The sequence below is a fragment of the Chroicocephalus ridibundus genome, chromosome 7, assembly GCF_963924245.1.
Source record: "Chroicocephalus ridibundus chromosome 7, bChrRid1.1, whole genome shotgun sequence".
Classification (NCBI taxonomy): domain Eukaryota; kingdom Metazoa; phylum Chordata; class Aves; order Charadriiformes; family Laridae; genus Chroicocephalus; species Chroicocephalus ridibundus.
In genome coordinates, this window is record NC_086290.1 from 13,767,845 (window position 1) to 13,790,269 (window position 22,425).

The 22,425-nt window shown below is 47.2% G+C and overlaps 1 protein-coding gene across 4 annotated transcripts in view; it reads right to left on the bottom strand.

Annotated features, from left to right (window-relative positions):
• Nucleotides 1-5,710: 5,710 nt before the first annotated feature.
• Nucleotides 5,711-22,425, bottom strand: part of GLI2 (GLI family zinc finger 2) — a 202,264-nt gene continuing 185,549 nt past the window's right edge. For all 4 annotated transcript variants that reach the window (XM_063341971.1, XM_063341973.1, XM_063341972.1 and 1 more), the window contains 4 exons: nt 20,114-20,278; nt 15,349-15,630; nt 11,880-12,216; nt 5,711-10,815 (listed from right to left, as the gene is read on the bottom strand). In XM_063341971.1, the coding sequence (XP_063198041.1) occupies nt 8,459-10,815; nt 11,880-12,216; nt 15,349-15,630; nt 20,114-20,278 (3,141 nt within the window). In that variant the 3' untranslated portion in view covers nt 5,711-8,458. The remainder of the gene's footprint in view (nt 10,816-11,879; nt 12,217-15,348; nt 15,631-20,113; nt 20,279-22,425) is intronic.

Below are 22,425 nucleotides of genomic sequence, written 5' to 3' on the forward strand. Positions count from 1 at the left end.
ATTCTTCACACAGCCAAAGCGCTCTCCTTGGGTCCTCACACGTGACAGGATGGCCCTGTGGTAATGTAGCTAATGAGACAAATCATGCTGCCTCACTTGCGCTATTCATGCTAGAGAAGAACCTTCTTTGTTTTTTGGCATGATACCCAGTTTGGTTCATTTGAGGATTTTTATTTTTTTTCTAATTTGAGTAGATTTTATACAATCTAATAGCGAGCACTGATGCATGTGCACAAGATCAGGTTTACAATTGCAGTCCCCTGATGGCTCTGCAGTTATTTTTATTCAAGAAAGGGCAATGTCTTTTTTTAGTAGTAGTAAAAGTGTTTGAAATATCTTAAAATAAATAAACCTCCTCCCCTCCCTCTATGGGGTTTATTCTGAGGGGAGAGAAGACCCCCTTTGTTCACTAGTTGTGCTCCCAAACGAACCATTCCCAAGCCCTGCTGAATCTGCTGAAACATCTGTGGACCAGCGCTTTGCCTGAAGTACCTTGTGTCAGCACTGAAATGAGGGCTGGGAAAGATGTTTTGCCTTAGGTAATCTAATTGCAACACAGCACAATACTTTGCGTGTTAGTCGGGATAATTTTAAACACTAACAATGTGGATTTTCCTGTTATAAGGAGGGATTATGCTAATCTAAAAGTCCCTCGGCCCCTGACTTCATTTTACACCTCCATCTTTTGTGAGATCCGCTCAATCCCGACTTCTCACAAGTGGAAGAACTTCGTAGGAAGAGTAGGGGTGGAAAACAGCTCCTTGTGGGCCCCCTGGAGACATGACTTTCTGGTACTGATTCACCTATGATGAAGCCAACCCAGCTCTCTGCATAATCATTTTATATTTCTTTTTTTTTTTTAATGTAAATGACAGTTAAAACATTAATGAAAAAACGTACTGATAATGTTTTAGCTGAAAATCCTTTTGATGTCACTTTCACAGGACTACTTGAGAAGTCATGCCTCAGCCCCATGCTCTTCTAAATTCAAGGCTTAGATTTGGAAGGTTTTTAGGCTAAACTTGTTAATGCACTATTAGTATGTGTTAAATTTTGTGAAGGCTTTTCGAATGGGATCAGATTTTAAATTTTCCTTCTAATTTGGGAAATTACAGGCCATTTTTGGAAGTGTTCAGTGACCAAAAAACTGGGTCTCATCTCCAAGAAATGCCTTCTCAACTAATTTGGTGTCATTGGTGTTTTCAACACCTAGACCACTGCTGATCTGTTCAAAATGCTCCCACTTCCAGTTAGTGATGGAAATGCTGGGATCTATTTTTTCCCTCCCCCCGCAATTAAGTAGAAACCTTCGCCTGGCTCAGCCCCAGTTTCTATTCCCTGAAAACATTTTTCATATTCACTGACAAATCTCCTGACATTGCTAAGACAAGCAATCGTTTCCTGAGAGCTCCTCAAGCAAGGTGAGACCTGTTCAGTTCTTGGATGGCTGCTAACGAGGGAAACTCACTGGCCTGCAGGAAGCGATTAGGATCACCATTTGGAGCACCCTCCTCACTCGGTGCTGGTGTTACAGGGGTGCAGCCTCTTGGACTGCAGAGCAAAACCCGTTTTCTCACCCCTCCTTAAGATCTCTCAGATACGGTAACACCGCCCACTTTCAGTGTGCCTGGAGTGATGTTTAATCCTCTGTGCATTTCATGTAGCACTATCGAATTTCACTTATCGTCATTATTGATGAGTGACACAGAGGTTAAATGATTCGCATCAAGACATTTTTGCTCCAAAAAAAAAAATTTAAAAAATTAATACATCATTTTTCAGTCAGTTGAGACACTTTGCTCAGATGCCAGTCAGATGGGTGAGGGCAGCAGGCAGGTACCTTCTCAGAGGGCTGCTTTGCCAGCTGGGAAATGGGGCCAATAAAGCCACCTGGAGATTACCAGGTTCTTGCTATACAATAACAGTGGGCAGAAAGGGAGAAGCACGTTTGTTTCCTGCAGCTTGGCTGAGCCGCAGAGGCTGGGAGCGCCTTTGCTCCGAGGTCTGCAGCCAAGGGCAGGATGCTGGCGTTGCCAAAGGGTGGGGCGGCCCACCTACAGACTCCAGGCCTGCGGCTGCTTCGCCTTTCCAGGCTTGCTGCGAATCTGTCCCAGCTGTGTTCCTGGGTCGCCTTAGCTGCCTTGGTTGTTTCCACCCAAGCAGGTGGCTGAAGCCCTCCAAGAACCATACAGCTGCTGTGCCACCGGTCACACTGCCTTTTCAGGTGATGGCTGCTTGCATGACTAGTCAATCGAGCAGCGGGCTAAAGAGGTAACAGAGCTAAAAACGGTGATTTTTTTCCCCAGAGCCCTTTATGTGAAGCTCTGCAGATCTAAACTCCTCAAAAATTGATCTTTCTCATACCTACGTGAGCATCACTTCTTTGTTTTGCTTTCATCATAGCCAGTAACTCCTCACAGCCCCTGAAATTTTGCAGGTGGGAGACACAAAGCCATGAAGAAAATTAGCCCTGCTTTGACCACAATATTGCTTCCTTCCCTGCTGCTCTCCTCATTTCGTTTGATCTATTTTAACCACCAGCACCGCACTGTAGCACGAACCTTGGTGCTTTGGCCAACATCCAGCTGTGAAACGTGCACTCTTCTTCTGCACGATTCCCTCTGCAGGTGTCAGGAAAGCTGTTCCTCGTGCTCTTGAGTCAAAAAATGCAACTGTCTGTCTGTCAAACGCTGGCAGAGGGGATGTTTGCGCAGGCAGAGTGCTCTGGGGTCCTTCCCAAAGAGGAACAGAAAAGGCCGGGAGAGAGGGGGAATTTTTGAAGGTTGTCTTTATCTATAGACTTTCTGTATAGTGAATGGAGAGAGAAAGGGAAAGAGACTCCTTTAGAAGACATTCAGAGCATCAGACCAAGCTTCTGCTTTGAGTCCTTCTTTAAACGTCCTTTCTTTATAGAGACTAGCCTGGGCTGTACTTAATAATAAGACCAGTCAGAGCAACCTAGACAAAAGATTTATGTAGCCCTACGCCCTGTCCCGTGGTGCAGAAGCTGCCTTTCGGGGTGTGTTGCCATGCCTGCTGTTTCTTGCTCATACCACCCTACATCACACCCTGGTAAAGGTGTGACGGCAAAATAGCCTCGGATGGACAGAGGTAGCAGGCACAAAGTTTGCTTTTCAGTAAGCCGTTGGTACTTAGAGAGACATTTCCAGCAAGTGCACTGTAGTTGAGTGCAGCAGCTCTTTCAAAGTTGACAGCAGGCAGGCCACCGCGCCCCCTACGTTTCTGCCTGACAGGCCAGTGCGGGGAAAACGAAAACCGGGAAGGGAAGGGACCTGTGTAACGAATTAGAGGTGCTAGTGCAATTGGACAGTAGTCACAAACCTTCAGCATGCGTGAAAGCATCACTTTGTGGTTTTTTTTTTTTTAATTTTATTTTTATAGCAAACATATTTAATATAGCCATTTCAAGTTTTACATGAAGCATAAATCAAGGAGAAATAAGTATATTGGCCACAACATAGGTTGTTTTGTAGCTTCTAAATTTCTTAAGTGTTAGGTCATTTTACTTACAAGTTAAATAGCTGTCTGCAAGAGGCCTTGGTTGGTCATAAATTGTCCTTCCAATAATATAAAACACACCATTTATTTACAACACGTATGCTCTTCCAAGTAGATCCAACAGCTCGTAAAGAACAAGAGCTCCTATGTCATCCCTACTGAGACCACTGCAATAACGAGCCGTTGGAATGACTCTGTACTCAGTAAGTGCAATCAGATCCAGCAACAGTAGCTTTTATAGGCTTTTTCTCCCCTCCAGGAAAACCTGAGATATTAGTGCAATATTAAAGAGCTGTGATGGTTTTACCCGGAGTGGGATCTTGCTCCTCCTACGCCCCCACTGGTTTTGGGGGTGGAGTGAGGTAACACTCACCAAAGCGGGTCAGAATCAGCCCTGTTAGGATGGTTCATTTTCATAAGGGATATGATTGATTAAAAAGAAGGTTAATTGAATATTATGAAGCTGCCACAGTAGTATAAACTCCAAGCTCCAGCATATAAACAACATTTGTTGCAGAAGGGTTATTACCTGCTTAGAACTGGAGCAATGAGCCTTTCGATCCCTGTTTATTCCAGGATGGCTGAGCAGTAAAAACGCACAGGCTGGTACATGACCTCGGGTGGGCTCCTAGGAAATGTTAGCCCAGTTTAAGTAATAAATATGTTCTTACACAGGCAGAGGTGTGCCCTGATCAAACTCTAAAATGAAATACCTGCTAAAAGCAGCATTTGATCTAGATTAGAAACCCACTTTAAGTGTTTGAAATAGAAAAGCAGTAGGAGCTAATCTGACTCTCCAAAGCCTTTTGTCAATAGAAAAGCTCTGAACAATTTCCTTTTAATAATATTACTGCATTTTTTTAAAATGTGATTTCTGTAGTTCTTGGACAGCATAGAGGGGTGTGATATTTATCCAACGGATTTGCAGACTAACAGGATCATTAACACATTAATCAACATCTTGTTCACTGGCTCAACCTCAGACTATGCTGAGGGTGACTAGATCAGTACAAGAGAATTACAGGAGCACGGGATTCATCTCACCCTACTGGAGAACGTATCTACATGGTGTTTCTCTGTAATCAACAAGGAGAGTGACATGTGTTCCAGAGGAAAATCCACCCCATTCTATGTGTCTAAACCAGCAAAGATTAATTCTGTCTCAGGATATGCCAATCTCTTGCCACAGACTATGAGGGAGCCCAGAAAGTAGGGTGAGGATTTGTCCCAAACTTACCTGATTATACCAGTCAACTCAACAGGGATCCCACACGGAGGAAAATGAGACCACCCCCTTCAGCTGCTTCTGCATGAAACTGCTGGTTCATTTACACTAAGTGCCATGGATGATTCACTAGCCAGCTGCTTTGCTCAATAGCTTACTTTATTCCAAACTCATCACTGTGTCCATAGGGATCACCTGTGAACAGCTTCCCCACCCTCCCTTAAAGCTCTAGCCCTGTCCACACCAACCCACCTCTACAAAACCAAGTTGAAAATCAGTCTCTTGAGTGGCTGAGGTAACTCTTGCTGCAGTCAAATGAAATCTTTCTCATCAGTGGGCTGGACCACCTTCTAACGGGATCACAACTGATGTGTCTGTTGCTCACCATACCATTGCTTCCCATGACATACAGAGTGGACATATTAACTTCTCCTTTCTTCAAACTCGATACTCAAGTAGTTGCTGTCATGGCCCATCGCAGCTCTGCTGATCTGTCTCCTTTTGGACACTGACAAAGATGGTCAACAAGCCATTTTGCCATGAATCTTCTGGTTGCCAAATTTCTCCAGCCCTTGCTTTGAGCCCTTCTCCTGTGCTGCTCCTGCTGCACTGTCATCCTCCTTCAAATCACCTCTGCTGAGAGGCCAATGAAAGCCGCCTGGGCAGCATGGCCGTGCTTGCAACAGCACCCTGGCTTCACTCCCTCTCCTCCTGCCACCTCCATTCCATTGTTGACTGGAAGCTCTTCAAGGCAAGACCATTGCACACCCAGCAGTGACACACACCAGGCCCATCCATCTCCTCACCAGCTGTTCCTAAGCACGGCCAGAGTCCAGTCAACTGTGCTGATGTGGCAGTGACAAACCAAGACCAACCACCGTTACCAATAAAAAGTATTAATAACAGGCACAAGGAATTATGAAAAAAATTACTTTTTAATGTACAAAAGGTTTATATACAGGTTCAGCATGTTACCTCCGTTCTTATGATGTAGAAAACAGCTAAAAATGTTCTTAAGATATAAATTTGACAGAACAATTCACCTACAGTACTTTTAGTAATGATGTCTTCTATACATAATATATACAGTGCTGGAATGGTTATTATAATACTTTTTCAGTAAATGAAGGAAGACCACCATTGGAAAGTCTGAGAAATCTCAAGTCATTGGAGATTTGGTTTTGCTTTTGTATTTGATCTTTTGCTAATGAGATAACTGTGAAGAGGGACTCAGTGGCCATCGTTGCCCTACGCAGCTGTTGAAAAAAATCAGATTAGCAGTTGAAGGACACACGAAAGCCTGATCCATCTCTGCACAAGGGTTGCCCAGTTGTACTCCAAGAGTCCGGGACAACATACAACGTCCTAAAATACATACTGCCCTCTTTTCATAAATGCAAAGGCAAGGGCAAGGTCAGTAACTGCAGGACAATATACACAGCGGACTATAAAACAATCCCTTTAAACACAATTTTCAGGGGAGACACAAATAAACAGCCAGGCACCTTGCTTTGCTTTCCTGTCCTCATGCACCCTGGACATCAGCAGGAGTCATGGGGGCCTCAAGGGGTGAGGAGCGTCCTGTGCACGCCCTCTGCATTTGGGATGAGGATGGGCAAGACCACAGGATGCTACCAGCTGTAGCCAGGACTACCTGGCAGCAGGGCCGTGCCAACCCACCACTGCCAAGCACAGCTGTTGGCGTATCTGATATCACAAAGTTTGCCTGAAGGTAACACGTGGCATTTTCATGCCAGCCCCTGGTCATGCTGGTAACAGGGAGCCTGACATCTGTTTGTGCAAAATGAAGGCAGGAACACCAGAAAGCACCTTTATAGAGCTGCCCCTGTCCCTTGCAGGGGACGGAGTTGGACACAAGTAAGAACATCACATTAATATAAGGGGGAGAGGGGAGATGGGAAGGAGAGAGTGAAGCTCTGCAGAATGCTTGTCCGGTCAAACTGTGAGAACCTGGGGGATCACTTGTCACCTGCCCTTCAACATTCTGGGTACAAAGTATATGATGCTATGAGAGCAGGATGAGGAGAGCTGTCCTTATCCAACACAGTCAGAAATTAAGCAAGGCGTCCTGCCCAAGTACACGCACCCCACCAGTTCTGTCCTTTTGTCTAATGGCAGTAAAAATAAATAATGCAAGTAAGATTGACTTCAGTGCCAGGTGGGACCGGCCTGGAAACAGCTGATCGTTAAAACAAGCAGTTGTATATTGGTGGAGGATTTGGCTTTGGGAGCCCCTGCTCCTCCCATCTCTTCCCCAAGGAAGTTTCCAAGAGATTCTCACTGACTGAGCTACTGTTTTGACTTAAATACCTGTTCTGAGACTTTCCAGATATTTGCCTATGCCGTAGGCTGCAGGTGCAGCATTGAACTGAACCAGGCTGGGTACAAAGAGTAGCTATATACTGTAGCACAAAGCACGAGCCAAAATGATGCCCTGGCTTGTCCCCGGTATATTTTTTGGATACAGCAGCTCTTTTCATGCTGACCAAAGCTGTGGGACACGTTAATGCAGCACTGGGTACATGCCAACAAGGCTCCTGGCAGCGTGTATTAGCTCATGCTTATGACACAGACAAACCCTGTCCAGATAAACCAGCTCCCACAACGCTGCCACAGTGCAGATCGGGCTGAAACGATCATAAAACTCTCTCCATCACCATCGCTTTAGTATGTGAGCACCTCAGCATGGAAAACCCAACAGAAAGAGAAGCTGTTGCAAAGCCGCACGGGGATATGGTAATGCGCGCTTCAGAAACCTGACATTAAAGATGCATGCGGGGCTCCCGCAGAAAGTCGCTGCGCTCAGAGGGCGCAAAGTTATGCGTGTGTGTCAGTCTGCACGCCGGAGCCTTCCTGCCACGGGGGATTATTTCCCAGTGATTGCTGTTCCCAGGCCTCTGCTCCACTCCGCACGTGATATAAACCACGTTGTAAACACATCTGATCAAAGTGTGCATTCACCTTTTATGTGTCTCATCAATGTGTCTTTCCAATGTTTTCTCAGAAACACCACTATGTTTTTATAAATGTACATTTTATATACGCTTCTGGCAATACACTATTATTTGATTTTTAAAGGAAGAGAGGCCTTGGCTACTTAACACGAAAGCATGGTAAGGCACTTTGCTGAGAAGCCGTTTGGAATCAATGCTCTTTGCAAGGTACAAAGGTATTTATGGTATAAAACAACACTGCTGGCAGAGGGCTTGTTTGGAGACGTAACTAAACCCTACTCTCATCAGAGCAGAATACGTAGTATGGCTTTTATTCTTATCAAAACCGCATCCTCCCGTATCTTTCTGGGGCGGGTTGAAAATGGAAATTTTTTTTGCGAACGTAACTAACGGAAAATGATGGGGAGTGCTATTTACAGGGCTGCCAGGGAGGGAGGGTTTCATCTCTAACCACGCTCATGCAGTCTCCTAGCTTGGTGGTGGTATCGTTCAGTGCTCTGGGAAACCAAGCCAAAAAATAACACTAGAGGTGCACCCGTGCGGTGCTGAACTGCCTGGATATAGTTTACATAACTCTGTACAGAAACTTTTTAAAATTTTCATTTTGAATCCCTTTAATGTATTTAATACTTATAAAAAAAAATCTACTCTATTGAAACAGATTATTTTTGAAAAGCACATTCATAAAACTGCTTCACACACAGCCCCTTGGATAGCGCTAAGGCCTTGTGCTTTACTGTTATGACATCATGTTTAGAAATTTACTCTCTTCCGCCAGCGTGGTTAGCATGGAGCTCATATCGCCTATTGCCATATTGCTTATTCCCGCGGGAATGGTGGGCAGTGTCAGAGAGTTTCGTGGAGTCGTCAGGCGAGAGGAATTCTGGGAGAGGTTCTGCAGGATGCTGGGGCTCAGGGTTCCCGACATCAGGCTCGAGTGGTCCCCATCGTCCATGATGGCATCAAAATCTATCTGGGGCGGCTCAAGACCTTGCGAGTCCACCGTGCTGGTCACCTGGTTCGCCCCTGGGGAAGGCAGAGCGGCCGGCTTGCTGTTCAGCGCGCACTGCTGCTGTCTGACCCGGCAGTCCGCGTGATTATCGAAGCTGCTGTTCTGTTCATACATGTGGATTTGACCATAATAGTACATCAAATTGTTTTCCCTCGTACCATCTGCACACTGTTGGGCTGGTGCCTGCAACATGTCACTGGTTCTTTTATGCGCGGCCTCCGCCGCCTCCTGGCCCGGGCTGATGGTGTTTGTAGGGTGGGGAGTTCTCATGTAGCCCAGCTGCTGGACGGTGCGGAGGCCTCGGGGTCTGTTGCCCGGGCTGGGCTCAGGCGGAGGACGAGGCTGGACCATGCCAGGTGGATACGCCTGCGTGGCTGAGCCCATCATGCTCTGCTGAGGCTCAAAGCTGGGCTGGTTGGAGGTCATGACGGGCTGATGAAAGGCCTCCTGAGCCATGGGGAAGTTCAGGTGGGTCGGCTGAGATGAGTAGTTCTGCTGACTTGGTTCGTGCATGACCTGGCCCAGCATCGTGCGCTCACTGTTGCTGCCGACCATTAAAGAAGGGTCGGTCGCCATGTCCATTTGCTGAGGGTGAAGGTGGGGTCCGGACTTTGCTGCCATGCCGCTACAAGAAGGAGAGATCTGATTTGGGTTGCCACTGATTGCACTGGGGCTCAGCATCTGATGAGGTTGGTTATACCCTGTGTGCAAACCCAAATCGGCGTTCATACCGGGGCCTAGGCTCATTGGCTGCTGCCGCAGCTGCATACAGTTTAGCCTCTGCCCATCCATGCCCACGTTTCTTTGCATAAAGCTCTGCTGCGTTACGTTCATATTGCTCTCTGGCAGCTGCATCTGCTGCTGGTTGTAGTTCTGGTACTGACCAAAGTTCTGCTTCTGCTGGACCACTGCTAAGTTCCCTTGTGAAAACTGCTGTTTCGACTGATTGGACATCATATCAACCGTACCCGAGCTGACTTCATTCCACTGGACAGGCATGTTATTTTTATTCATGTCTGAGGAAGCATCAAAGCTCATGGGACACTCTGCCATCATGGGTCCCAAGTGGCTCATGCTCGCCTCAGCCACTGCCATCCTGCGCTGGCCCGGCAAGACTGGAGGCTGCAGCTTCCCGCTTCCCTGGAAGCTCTGCATCTCGTTGCTGTACCCCATGGAAGTGCTCTCGGCCCCTGTCCCGTTGCTCTGGGATTTGATGTACTGCACCACGTCATCTGGCAGCATAATATCATCATCTCCAACGGGTGCCTCTGCCTCCCCGGACATGGCTTCCATGGCGATGTTTTCGCTGATGCTCAGTGGCCGGGGTGAGTAGGTGTGCCGAGGGAGGTTCCCATCTGATCGACCGTAGCTCTGGAGGCCAAAATTCCTCCTGTCCGTGGGGTGTGGTGGATGGAAGGGGTTCATGCTGTTGGTGCTGTTGAAGCGGTGAACTCGCGGGAGGGCCTGGGGGTCTCCAGCAGGTCTCCTCACTGGGTCGCTTGCCCGCCTCGTGCAGTTGCCCGGCACCTCGTGGGGAAATGCTGCAGCTGACGGGTAGCCATAGGTGTTACCATCGCTGCAACGCCTGGGGCCTGGTGGGAGGCGGATGGAGGGCAAGGTGGGGTCTGGTCCGTCCATAAGTGAGATCCTGTTCTTCAGGGTCATCCTCTCCATGTTCGGCAGGGGAGTTGGAGGAGGGCCCCCTGTGGCAGCAGCATACTTGGCTTTCAGCCTGTAGTGCTGAGCTGGCGTGAGGTTCAGCAGACCTGGCATCCCGCTGCACTGGCTTGCCTCGCTCGACCGACGGGAGGCATCCGTCGAAATTGGGTCGTAGGAGTCAGCAGAGCTCGTGTTGTTGGGACGGTGCCCGAGCTGCGAAGCCTCGCTGGAACGGCGGCTGGAGAAGTACGGGGAGATCCCTGATGATCTGCGGCTGACAGTGTAGGCGGAGCTGATAGTGCTTGTCGTACTATCACGGCGCTCGTTGAGTTGGTTCAGCATCGTAACCTCATTGACAGACAGCTCCATTATTCTGGGATTAGGCAGCGTAGCAGAAGAACCACCACTATTTTCTAGAATAGACCCTAAGGAGAAAGGTTGCAGGGAAGGAAAAGGTTTAGTTAGCTGAGAAATTCCACTTGGTAGTGTACTTGGTGCCAGAATACAGACACACAAAGCCACCCCCCAAATATTTTACAGGAACAATAGTGAATTTCATTTGCTGCCAGTGAATTCAAAGCTTCATCTCCAGCTCTGTGTCCATGCACAAAGAACAAGATGGCTGGAGACAGAAGACAAGAAGTCCGTGCTGCAGAGTCTTTGCAATGTGTACTCCACTGACGCTCAGCTGCTGAGGAAGTGCCTCCACATGGGCTTCTCTTAGCAGGAAAAAAGTAGGACTGGTGTGAACAGTGCCATGGGGACAGTGCATGTAGCTTCAACCACAGCTGCTCACTGGGACAGATGCACATCAGCCAGGGATAGGAGGCTGAGGGCCCAAAAGTTGACACTCAATGGCTCTTCCCAGAGTAAACCAAGAAGCTCCAATATACTGAGCCCTGAGGTTTAGTATAACCCAGGCCCTATGCCTTGGAACTTCCTGGCAAAGTTAGAGGAGCACTGAAGGGATCATAAAGATACCTTTAACAGGAATCCTCAGCCAGCAGAAAACTAGCATGTGAAGCTGTAGGCAATAGCCAGGAGCTCTCAAAGTGACAAAAGGCCTGTCAGAGGGAGATCAAGGACGAAGGGCTTGTCTGGATTGCTGCTGTGCTCCAGCAATCTCCCTGGAGGCACCTCAGCCCTTGGGGAATTGTTACAGCTGGAACAAACCCAAGCAGTCCTGCGGCTGCCACTGGGACAGCGAGGACAGCTATGGCTGAGTCCTGGGCAAGCCCAGGAATAAGAAGGACACCATTACTTCTGCCTCCTTTTTAGCTCTGTAGCATTGAGCATCTGGGTTCTGTTGCACATCACCAGATGGCTGTGTTTATGCCCAGGCTCTCCATTTTACCTGACATCTCTATCCAGCAAGGGCTGACTCAGAGCCAATAAGAAAGGATTGTCCTCCAGGGCAGTCTCTTGGTTATGAAACCAGAGTCAAACTCTGGAGGGTTCCTACAGGACATGGCCCAGGCCCAGGGCTTACCGTTTCCTGAGATGGGAGGCAGCTTGGTGTTTCTAGCTTGCGGAGCTGGGCTCACCCATGAGCAGGAATCCTTAACTGTCTTGAGTTTCTCTTTCTTGAGCTGTTCAAGTCGTTGCATCGTCGTCATGTGTTTCCTTAGCTGCAGGCTGACTGTCGAATTACCAGATGAGACCGTTGAGTCCACAACAGGAGCGTTGTCATCCAACGCGGTCAGATCTCCCAGACTTCCCCCGCTGTGCATGTTCATTTCTACTCCACTGTCATTGTTGTTGGTGCTGCCAAGGGGTGACGGCTCACTGCTGCACGACGACTGGCCACCAGGACTGGACTGACACATCTTGGGGAAGGAAAAGAGGAGGAGTTGGGCAGGTGGAAACATGGATGGAAAGAAACCAGGAGCCCAACATCCCCAGTGACTCCACATGTTTCGCCCTATCCCATGCTGTCCCCTCTCTTGTTACCCTTCCCTGCTGCAGGATGTCAGGTCTACCAGTGGGCAGGGGCACCTTCCCTAGAAGGGAAGGGCAGGGCAGCACCCCACAGCTGGAAAAATTATATGGTGGGTTCAACTGGAGGATGGAGAGAAACTAAACGCTGTTCCTCCAAAAGATGAAGGACGGATTCTTCTCGAAGAAAAGCAGCACATTACCTGGTTGTGCAAGGTATATTGCAGCAAGCCCTGGCTTATCTAACATAGGATCAAGGCCTAAGTATTTCAGACACAACGTATTTCTGTCTTTAAAATACCCTAACATATAATTAGGTGAGCTGACAAACTTCCCAGCCAGATAAAAACCTGGTTCACTGTTTGCAAACTCCCACTTGCAGATAAGGCAGATAAGCACCATAAATATTTATTTTATTTACATTAGGAACTGCGTTTCACATTGAACAGTTTGTTTGCAGCAGACACTAAATGGTCTGAACTTGCTCTGAGGTAGCCGTTGCTGCTACCAGACAGGATGCCTGGCTTCTCCGCTCCAGGCCCATGCTCCAGCAACTGTCAGAAAATGGGAGTGCTAAAAATGCAACGCACTTTGCCTCAGGCCAAGGTGGGAGTGCAGGGTGATGCAGTGCTCTGCTTTGCTCCGTAGCAGCCCTCATGGGCAGGGCTGACTGATTTTGATGGCCTCAATGCCCTGCAATTGGGATGATAGAGATTGCAATCCCAGGATTTAATGACAAGTTGTGATGCTGGGAGAAAGGTGGCAAAGGGACTCCTCGGGCACTGTGTCCCCCGCTTTCTGCGCTCAAGCAAATATCCCCTGTCCCTCCCCATCTCTCCGCATGCCTCCGTCTCCACCCCGCAGGGGTTAGCTGGAAACAATAGGTCTGCAGGACACCATGCTTTATACAGCTATTTTAATACAAAGGATTTCTTTGCTCACCTTAGTACCGACTGTCCTTAGGAAGGTAGAGTAAGGAAGGGTAAGTGGGAATAAAGAACAGATTATTAGGACAAAGACAGCATTAACAGAAAGGACCGTGTTAGTAAAAGGAGGAAGAGGGGAGTGCAGAATACAACGCAAATTCCCCTCTCCTTCACCCTGTCTTCCCTGCCTTCCCTCTCTGGGGCCTCAGTCAAAAACCCCACCCGTCTCCATGGGTTTGGGATGAGACTCAACGATGGGTCAAAACAAGGGGCCTCGGAGTAATGGGAACCAGTGAAGCATCTCATCCTTCCCACCACCCTGACCTTAACCAGGAAACAGGAGTTGGACGTGGCCCCGCCAGGTCAGATGCCGCCCGTTTGACGTGCATGAGTGAAGTACGCAGTGCTGGACAGGGAGAGCACAGAGGAACATCCGACCCACGGCCCTGCCGCCAGCGAGACGGCTTGGCTGCAACCCTGGGAGTGCAGAGCCCTAGGAAAACAACCCCACACCTTCAGGAGAAATGGGATGGGGAGCCGTGATTGTGTCCATGTTTTCATAGAAAAAAACAAACAAAACACAAGGAAGAAGAGTACTGGAAAGAGGTCATTCTGTCCAGTGGTTCTCACACTCAGTTTTTGTAATCCCATACAGAGCCTCGTCACAGTAAAACTGTTCCTTTAGTCAATTAGAGACAGTTTGGATGTGAAAATACTCAATTCCTTCCTAACCGAAACATGCTGCTCATTAGTAATTTGTCCAACAACACATCCCTTAACCTTTTTCAGAAAATCTTTGTAGCTCCAGGGCACATTGTTTCACAGGAATAACAATCTTTTAGCCTGGATTCAAATCAAGAAAAATATGTATTTTAGAGCTCGAAGTCCTTTCAGCTCTAGTGAGAAGTGTGGGGACTACGTGAACACTCTCCTTTGCAGGTGAAGGTCTTTTCTGCTGTACACAGCCCATACCCTGCCCCACTCTGAGCAGGTGTAGCAGACCAGAACTTTGGGTACAAAGGTGAAAGGAAACATCAAAAGGCTAAAGTGACCCGTGTGTTGCAATGCTCCACCTCCTCCACCCGCAGTGGTGTGCTGAGGAGCAGGGTGGGCTCCCTGCATGGGGTGGAAGCGGCTTGAATGTGTTTGCACCCATCATCACACACACCTCGTTAGCACCACAGACCCCACTTCTGCCTACTGTGGGGCTGCTGTAATGGCCAGAAGGCTGATAAATGGTCTCTGCTTCAGCTGGTGGCCACTCATGGGATTGTAAAACATGATCACGGTTGACTGCAAGCCTGTACTCTGTGGGCTACAGCCTTGCTTGCATGTTTATTCCTGATTTCAGTCCCCTGACCCATCATCCCACTACAATTTTCTGTGGCAGCTGGGAATCGTGTATTGAACTCGGGTACTCCTGAGGAACCTGCTCTAGCTGACCTTGCTTGAACAGGGAGGTTGGACTAGATGATCTCAACAACCCCTGTCAACCCCAGTGATTCTGTGCTTCTGTGTATGATGGACAGGACCGAGGAATTGAACTTGATTAAAGATACCCAACAAAAACAAACCAGCTACTTTTATCCCCACTGGCTTCATCAGGCAGCCCACAACAAAGTTGTGCCAGCAAAACTGCTGTGCAGCAGCAGCCTGGAAAGAAAAACAGTGAAGGGTGCAGGGAGGAGGAGGAGGAGAAAAGGGACTGCTTAAGACAGGACTTCTGCTTCAGAAGCGTTCATCAATCTGTGCCCTATGGTCATTGCTCAGTTTAAATTGCTTAGGTAGGTAAAGCTCATTTGACCACAACACTCTGAGTTTTACCCACTTCACAGCACAGGGAGGCCAAGCTCAACACTGGGCATCACATGGCCTCCATGACTACAAGGGCGGGAATTTGTGATGCTGGGGAGGAAGGTGCAAAATGTACTGGACTGTGCCCTGACCTGCGGTTTCATCTCTGGACTTGAATTCTAGGGTGTTGGCAGGTGAAGGGCAACTGCTTGGAGAGTTAAATGGGATGCAAATGCTTCACGCCCCCATTGCGTTGGAGAAATTAGGGACCGCGTCATTTCTGCCAAGAGCAACTGCTCTTACCACAGAATTCTCCGTTTTTATCGTTTTGACTTGTAAGCAATCCTCCATGCTCCTCGTGGTGCTGTTGGCCTCAGGGCTCTCCTCTGAAACCTTGCTGCTCTGCTTGGCGCTTGCCTCATTGTCCCCATTTTCCTTGAGCGGAGGTGGCCTCGGGTGAACATCATTGCGCTGCTTCTTCGTGACGTGGGCATCAGGCCCGTGCACGGTCTTGACGTGTTTCCTGAGGGAACTAGGGTCCGTGTACCGCTTCGTGCAGCCAGGGATTTTACAGACGTAGGGTTTCTGTCAATACAAGAAAATCTGAGGTTATATTTAGAACAAGCCCAAATATTCCAGGTACAGCGTATGGACCAAGAAAATACAATGAGCATAGCGGCTGGCAGCAGCAAAATGTGGAGCATCTGCTCCACAGGGTTCTGTAAGACTGAGATCTCTAAAATGTGATATATGGGCTGCTGCTGATCCACACAGACCTGGCCAGTCATTTGATGTTGGCTAAACTCCTTGTTTTCAGTTTCTGGATTAAAAGACAGCTAAGAATTCATGAAATACTTTCCTAATATTACTTTCCTATGTATGTATTTGCTCGGGCGGCCGCAGGAATGTTTCCTGATTATGGCTGGGAGGGAGGTGATGTAGGGGACTGGCTGTAACACATTCTCTCTGCTAAGGTGGGGTCTACACCGAGAAAATGTCTGAGACCTTCTGGCTGACGGAATTCCAGTGAAACCAAGCCAGACTGGATTCACCCTACTCAATCTATCATACCACTCCAGCACCTGTCACCTTGAAATCTGTTATTGTGCAAAACAAACCACAGGCATGCAGTGTTTTTTTTCGGATGATAGCACTCTAGTCCCGAATTCATGAATCATTGATTGACACAGGAAAACAAGGCTGAAGCCATGCTTCTGAAAACAGAAGTCAGCAAACAGATACTTTTCTTCTTTTAACTTTTTTTTTTTTTTTATTGAGTTTCCAATTCCAAAGTGTATTAGCACTGCAGTTGTTTGAGCTGGTGCTGCTGTGCTGGAAGCTCTGAATTCATCACAAGTTCTGCTTTCAGCCTCACAGCTACTCTAAGTATTTTTCTGCCAACACACTAGGATAGATCCATGAAAAAAAAACCCAACAGATAGATGTTGTTTGAAGGCTACCCAAAATGACCACTCCCATTCTTTTATTTTTTATCTGTTTTGTAACTTCGTCCAGAAGCTTAAGTGAAAAAATACAGAGGAGTATATATTCTTTGGACAAAGCCAGCATCATCACATGAAAAACACTGAAAGTCTGTTTTTTATTCAAAAGCATGCTTCCTGACTGATCTTGGCACATCACTTGAACAAACTAAATCCTCGTAACACCCCCCTGAGGTAAATATTTAATATATTTTAAAGCTGGGTAAACCCAAGCACAAAAAGTAAAATAGTTTGTTTATAAATCTCATGCAACCTTTTGGACGAGGCATTACAGAAATATTACTGCTGCTATTAAAACCTGTTCTAAAGAACAGAACGCCCACCACATATGCTAAAAAACCCTACGTAAAACAGTTCAAGGAGCTTTTATAAAGATCCTAAAGGATCCTAACGGCCCAATAGTTCTGATTTTTTAGACACCAGCAATTAGGGTAACACGATCACTGTTGCTGGGACAGCAGACATTCCGCCTAATGGGGTACAACCATCCTCTTCATCAGGCCATACCTCCTGCAACTGAACCGAGCCCAATGCTGTTTTGTTTGCATGTCTTCATATATCCCCTGGGTCATCCAGATTCTGACATCTAACGCAGTGTACGTCCTAGTGAAGTCAACAATTTAGATAGCTCAGATGCCTCCCTCCTACTCCCATACACATACAGCACGATACTCCTTAGAGCGGGAGAACTGGAGAGCTCCCCAGGCACTCAGCAGAACTGAATTTCTGCATTTTACCCTTGTTTAGCTTGAATTGGAGAAAATGTCACTCTGAGCTTTTGGCTGGCCATGAACTCATGCCACTCTTTTGTGTATGCACTGGAGAGCGGTCACGGGATGAAAGCCCTTTTCTCAGGAGTAACTTTGAAGGTATCCCTTGAAGGGATTCAAATAGTCACTGAAAGTTTAAAATGAAATCGTGCATGTGACATTTCAACAATCAAACAAAAGCCAGTGTGGTAATATATCCCCAGCCTTGAACTTCAACATGTTTGGACCATTCACCTACATCCTGTCACACACGGATGGAGACAAATACAGGGAACCTGGAACTTCCGCCTTAGAGGAGACGTGGATGACTAATTTTAAAACTGTGGCGTATCCCACGTAAACACTGCAAGCAGAGGAAAATATTGAGTAGGTAGCTAGGAACCACAATAGAATTACCAATGGGTAATGGGAAATATTCACGGCCACAAACTCCTGCTTTGCATCCACGTGGTTTTGTGAGCCAAGGCCTCAGTGCATTTTGCTAACCCACTGGTCACAGCCACAGCTGGTTGCAGGACCTTCATCTGGGTCTTCTGCCCAATGCAATGAGCTTTGCCATGAGGGATGTCATGTGTTGCAAAGGATCATGTTACATGTTCCTCAAAAAGAGAGTTTCAAATATATGGCCCAGAGAGCCATTACATGCAGGCTACAGATCTCCCACAAGTCTTGGGGCATGCCTGTGTTGCATCAAGGAGGGCTGAACAGCAGTTTGGGAGGGAGCATGATTGCAAAATGTAAGATCATCCAGTGCCATGTAGTTCCCTTGGTAAGGCTCAGCTGGTCTGGTACAAATCCTCCACTAGTGGCTATGCTGTTTCTGCACCTGAGAAGGCTTTGACGTCCTCCAGGGCAAGCAACAGCAGAGGATAAAATCCCTATCTGTTATCTGAGTCTTTAATTTGCGTGTTGGATGCAGCCTGTCACAAGTGTCAGCATATTAGGTCAAAGTCCATCATAGACAAGGAGCTGGATGTTCCTGCCCTACAGTCTCACCTTCTTGCACAATGGGAACCCAAAAGAGCAGACCTTCAAGTGTGTCCAAGCTCTGCTCAGATGCGAGGAGTCATCCCAGATCCAGTGCAGCTCCTGATCTGGATCACTTGGGAAACCGAACCCATCAAAGAAATTACATTTAATAACATAGCCAAAGCCAAATTCCACATGTAAGGACATGGGACACCAGCTGGCCCAACAGAAGGGAAACTCTGGCCTGCTTGGGAAGGGTCCTGGAAAGCTCTAGGCATGCAAGCTCAAATGATCTATGAGCAAAAAGTTGTTCGCATACTGTTTCAGTGTGCCCAAAGTGGGCAGACTGAGTCTGCATACAACACTGAAAGTTGTACCAGCAGTCTTGATCCATCCACATGAGAATCCTTAGGGATGGAAGAGAGATGCAAAATTGATTTAAAGACAGGAAAAAATGCTGCAGTAATGGGAATCTTCGGTGGCTTGATTGACTTATTTAGCTTATGAGAAAGAACATGGAGAGTGACTTAACACTGTAGTGTTATGAGGTGGTAATAGCAACAACAAAAGGGACATTGGATCCAGCACTGGAGGAAGGCAGAGAGTATCTACGTCTGGAAAGCAAGTAGTTTCTAATACCTGAAACGTGAGATTAAATCAGGACTGCCTACCTTTCTGGGGAAGAAGCTTTAACAGAGAGCAAATGATGTTTTAGTCAAACACCGGTTACTGGGAATGCAGGTTGCAGAGCAGACCAGAGGTTTGGTCCCTCTTGTCCTCAAGGTCAGCGTAGCCTTAAATCAACCCCAAACTACCGAGTGCCACTGCAGATATGGGTTAATTTTAACCTGTGTCCTGCTGGGAAAGTGGCTCACTGGTGAAGAACAATCCTGACGTGTGTGTTCATACCCAAACCAATTCAAATAATACTGGGATTGAAGTCATTCATTGGGTCCATCTCAGCATCACACAGCATGGAAGGGCATCCTAGACTTTGAGTCCTTATTCTGACTCCAACAGAATCTCTGAAACCTACAGAGCTTTGGTTATCACTGACTGATATTATGCCACAGATAGAAATACTCCCGACAAGCCCTTTGTAGACACAGCATCGTTTTAAAAAGCTGTCATCTGTGGCAATTGTGTTCCATTCTCCAATAGTCTATATTTAACTGTTGCAAATTAGGCTGCAGACTGAATTCTTCATAGCTGCAAACACTATTAGAACTTTGGAGTGTTGTTTTTTCTTCCCCTGTCAGCTAATTAGTGGTAATATAAATTTCAATCGTCGGCCGTGGTTGATTGCAACAGACCATCACATGCGTTACAATAAAGGCAATTTCCTCTGCTCCCCAACTACTAATAGTGGATCTTAATTAGCCAAGGTTAACAAAGCATTGCATTGTGCTCTATCATTGTACATCAAACGATGGAGGGAGTATTATTTCCAGAGCGTCAGGATCCGGGGTAGCTGTTACACTACTGCAAGTCTGCTCCACAGTAATATTAAACACCACGTGCACAACTGTACAATCCTATTTGCGCTATTAAAAATTATAAATTTGGAAAATGCTTGCTTTAATTTCCAAAGCTGATTAAAAAGTTTGCATACTTTAACATCTGTTTATGATTTCAAACATGACTTTCATAAATATAAAGCTAATGTGGTCTGGCTCTCCAGCAAAATAAATCCCATTAAAAAATAAGAAAAACCTCTCATTACAGTAGGTTTCTTTTTACATGAGTCCAGCGTGTAAAGTGTATGTTTATTGTCAGCAAAATTAAAAAAAAAAGTCCTCCGTTGAGCTGCGGTGAGCCCAGGCTTACCTCATTGGAATGTGTCCTGTTCTGGTGCTTGGCTCTGTCTGAGGCATTGGAAAAGGCTTTATTGCAGCCTTCGTGTTCACAGACATAGGGTTTTTCTCCAGTATGGGACCTCAGGTGTGTCTTTAAGTTCTCCAGGCGGGAATAGGCTTTGGAGCAACCCTCAAACTAAAATAAAAAAAACACAAGAGGAGTGATTAATTAACCAGAAAAATTTGATTTTCCCCCTGCCTAAACCCTTCTCATCTGTTTCTCATTCTTTCTTTTTTTTTCCTTGCCTTTAAAGGGCTTGTGTTTTAGGGAACAACATCCACTTTGTTGGGAGAATTCGCTTCCCTAGGCAGGCTGAGAGTTTCAGCAGTGACTCATATTTAAGGTGCTGCTCCTTGTCGGGTACCCACCTGACATTTCAACAAGAGACTCTTTTTTCCAGAGGGGCCGAACACCCCTCCACTCTTCCCACCCCTCCTGCCATCCCTCTGCAGCTAACACACTCAGAAACAGAGGCCCTCTCCTTCCCACCCAGAGAACTGATGGCTTCTTGACAGTTTGACCAGCCTTGCAGCTTCGCTAGCACCACTGCTGGAAAGGCCAGACCTTTCTCTAACACACAAGCAGAAATCTAGCGAGCTTTGAAGTTTCCCAAATTACAGCTTGGGTCTACTCTCGGAGGATGCTGTGGTCAGGCCGTCTGACATTACCAGTTTAAAAAACAAGACTCTCAGTCTTGAAGACAGATGGATTTTTGGATGACAAAGCAGGCCAGGAACCTTCCTCCTGGGAGGAAACCAGCTGCCCACACAACGAGAAGGAGCAGCTTGGGAGACATGGTGAGGCTTCGGGTGATGTAAGTCCTGCCGCCCTCCACTCTGGCTGGGCTGGAGGCTTCTCCCTGCACCTGCCCTGTCTGCAGTATGGGAGGATTTCATCTCAAACCCAAGATGCCACCTTAAATGTTCTTTGACAAAACAAGTGGGAACTTACAAAGACTGGAAGAGGTTTTAAGAAGTGCGAGGCCCCCCGCCAAATTCTAGCAAAATGCTGCACTTGCTGTTTGGCTGGGACCGTTGTAGAGCCCATGCTGCACTTCCTATGGAAGCACCTGAAAACACAGTTTAAATTTCAACAAGCAGACCCTCCTGTTGTAATGTATGCAAGCTCCAAGGTGGTGTATTTTAGCTAGATCACTTAAACGTCTCTACAAGTTCAGTCCAGATGTGACAGGGCTTCACACTGCTACATTTGAGTCTTGGACAGTGAAGAAACTGGCGTCCCAGGAGGATAGGTCATGCCGCAGCTCAGTGTTGTATTTCCCTGTGGGCAGCAGAGTGGTCCCACGTGTCCAGAGATCTGGCCCTTTTGGGCAGAGGCCAAAGGCAGCTGCGTGCAATAGCAACGGTACCTGTCTCCTGGTGCTCCACGGGCATAGGACTTGCCTGCACTGCTAAGGAGTGAGGCAGACACGCAGCCCGTGAAATCCATGAAGCAGGTAGGCACAGGTTGATCCCGTATGACTTTGGTGTCCTGAAAAAGAAGTAGGGTTGCTTAAGTTTCCCTTTAAGGTCTGGCGTAGGGATGGTGGGCATAAGGCAAACTTGCTCTGCTCTCGTGAGGTATCCAGATCTCCTCAAGGACAGTAGGAGCATCCTGCAAGAGCTGATTCCTTCCACGGTTTTGTCAGGGTGGGATGGATCCAGTTCCCCTTCCTCAGACAACTTTCATTAGCCCATGTGGCCCATAGAACATGCTGCAACTTTGAGGTAGCACAGTATATCCCTTTCTTCTCTTGCCTTGTGCTAACGGTCCTTTACAACTCAAGTTCCTTATGGTTATTGAAATACATCGTTCCATTTGCTGGAAAACAAAGGGAACTCAGCATGAGGCAACTCGTGTGTCCATTCTGGTTTTGCTGGATACTGACACAAAAATGCAGTTATTAAGAGCAAAAGTACTGAGGCCGCATTTTCAAATAGGAGCTTCTCTGCAAAGCAGGCCGTGCATGTTCAAAGCAGTTGTTCCCACTCTTACGCGTGGATTTGATTATGTCAGTGGGAGTTCTGGCTGTCATCTGTTGAAATAATCCTTGACCGAATCCCAGGCTGCAATTGGGCTCATCTGTAGCTTTATGTACACCGCAAACTTCTTGTCTGAAACAAACGGCGCTTTGAAAAATCACTGCCAGATTTGGACAAGGAATGTTCTGCCACAGAAAGGCACCGTCTGCAGAGCTGCCATGTATCCCAGGCAATTGGAAACCGGTGGTGCTCCAGTTCAGGAAGAGTTGCTGCGACATATCTCACATGGAGGGATGGCAA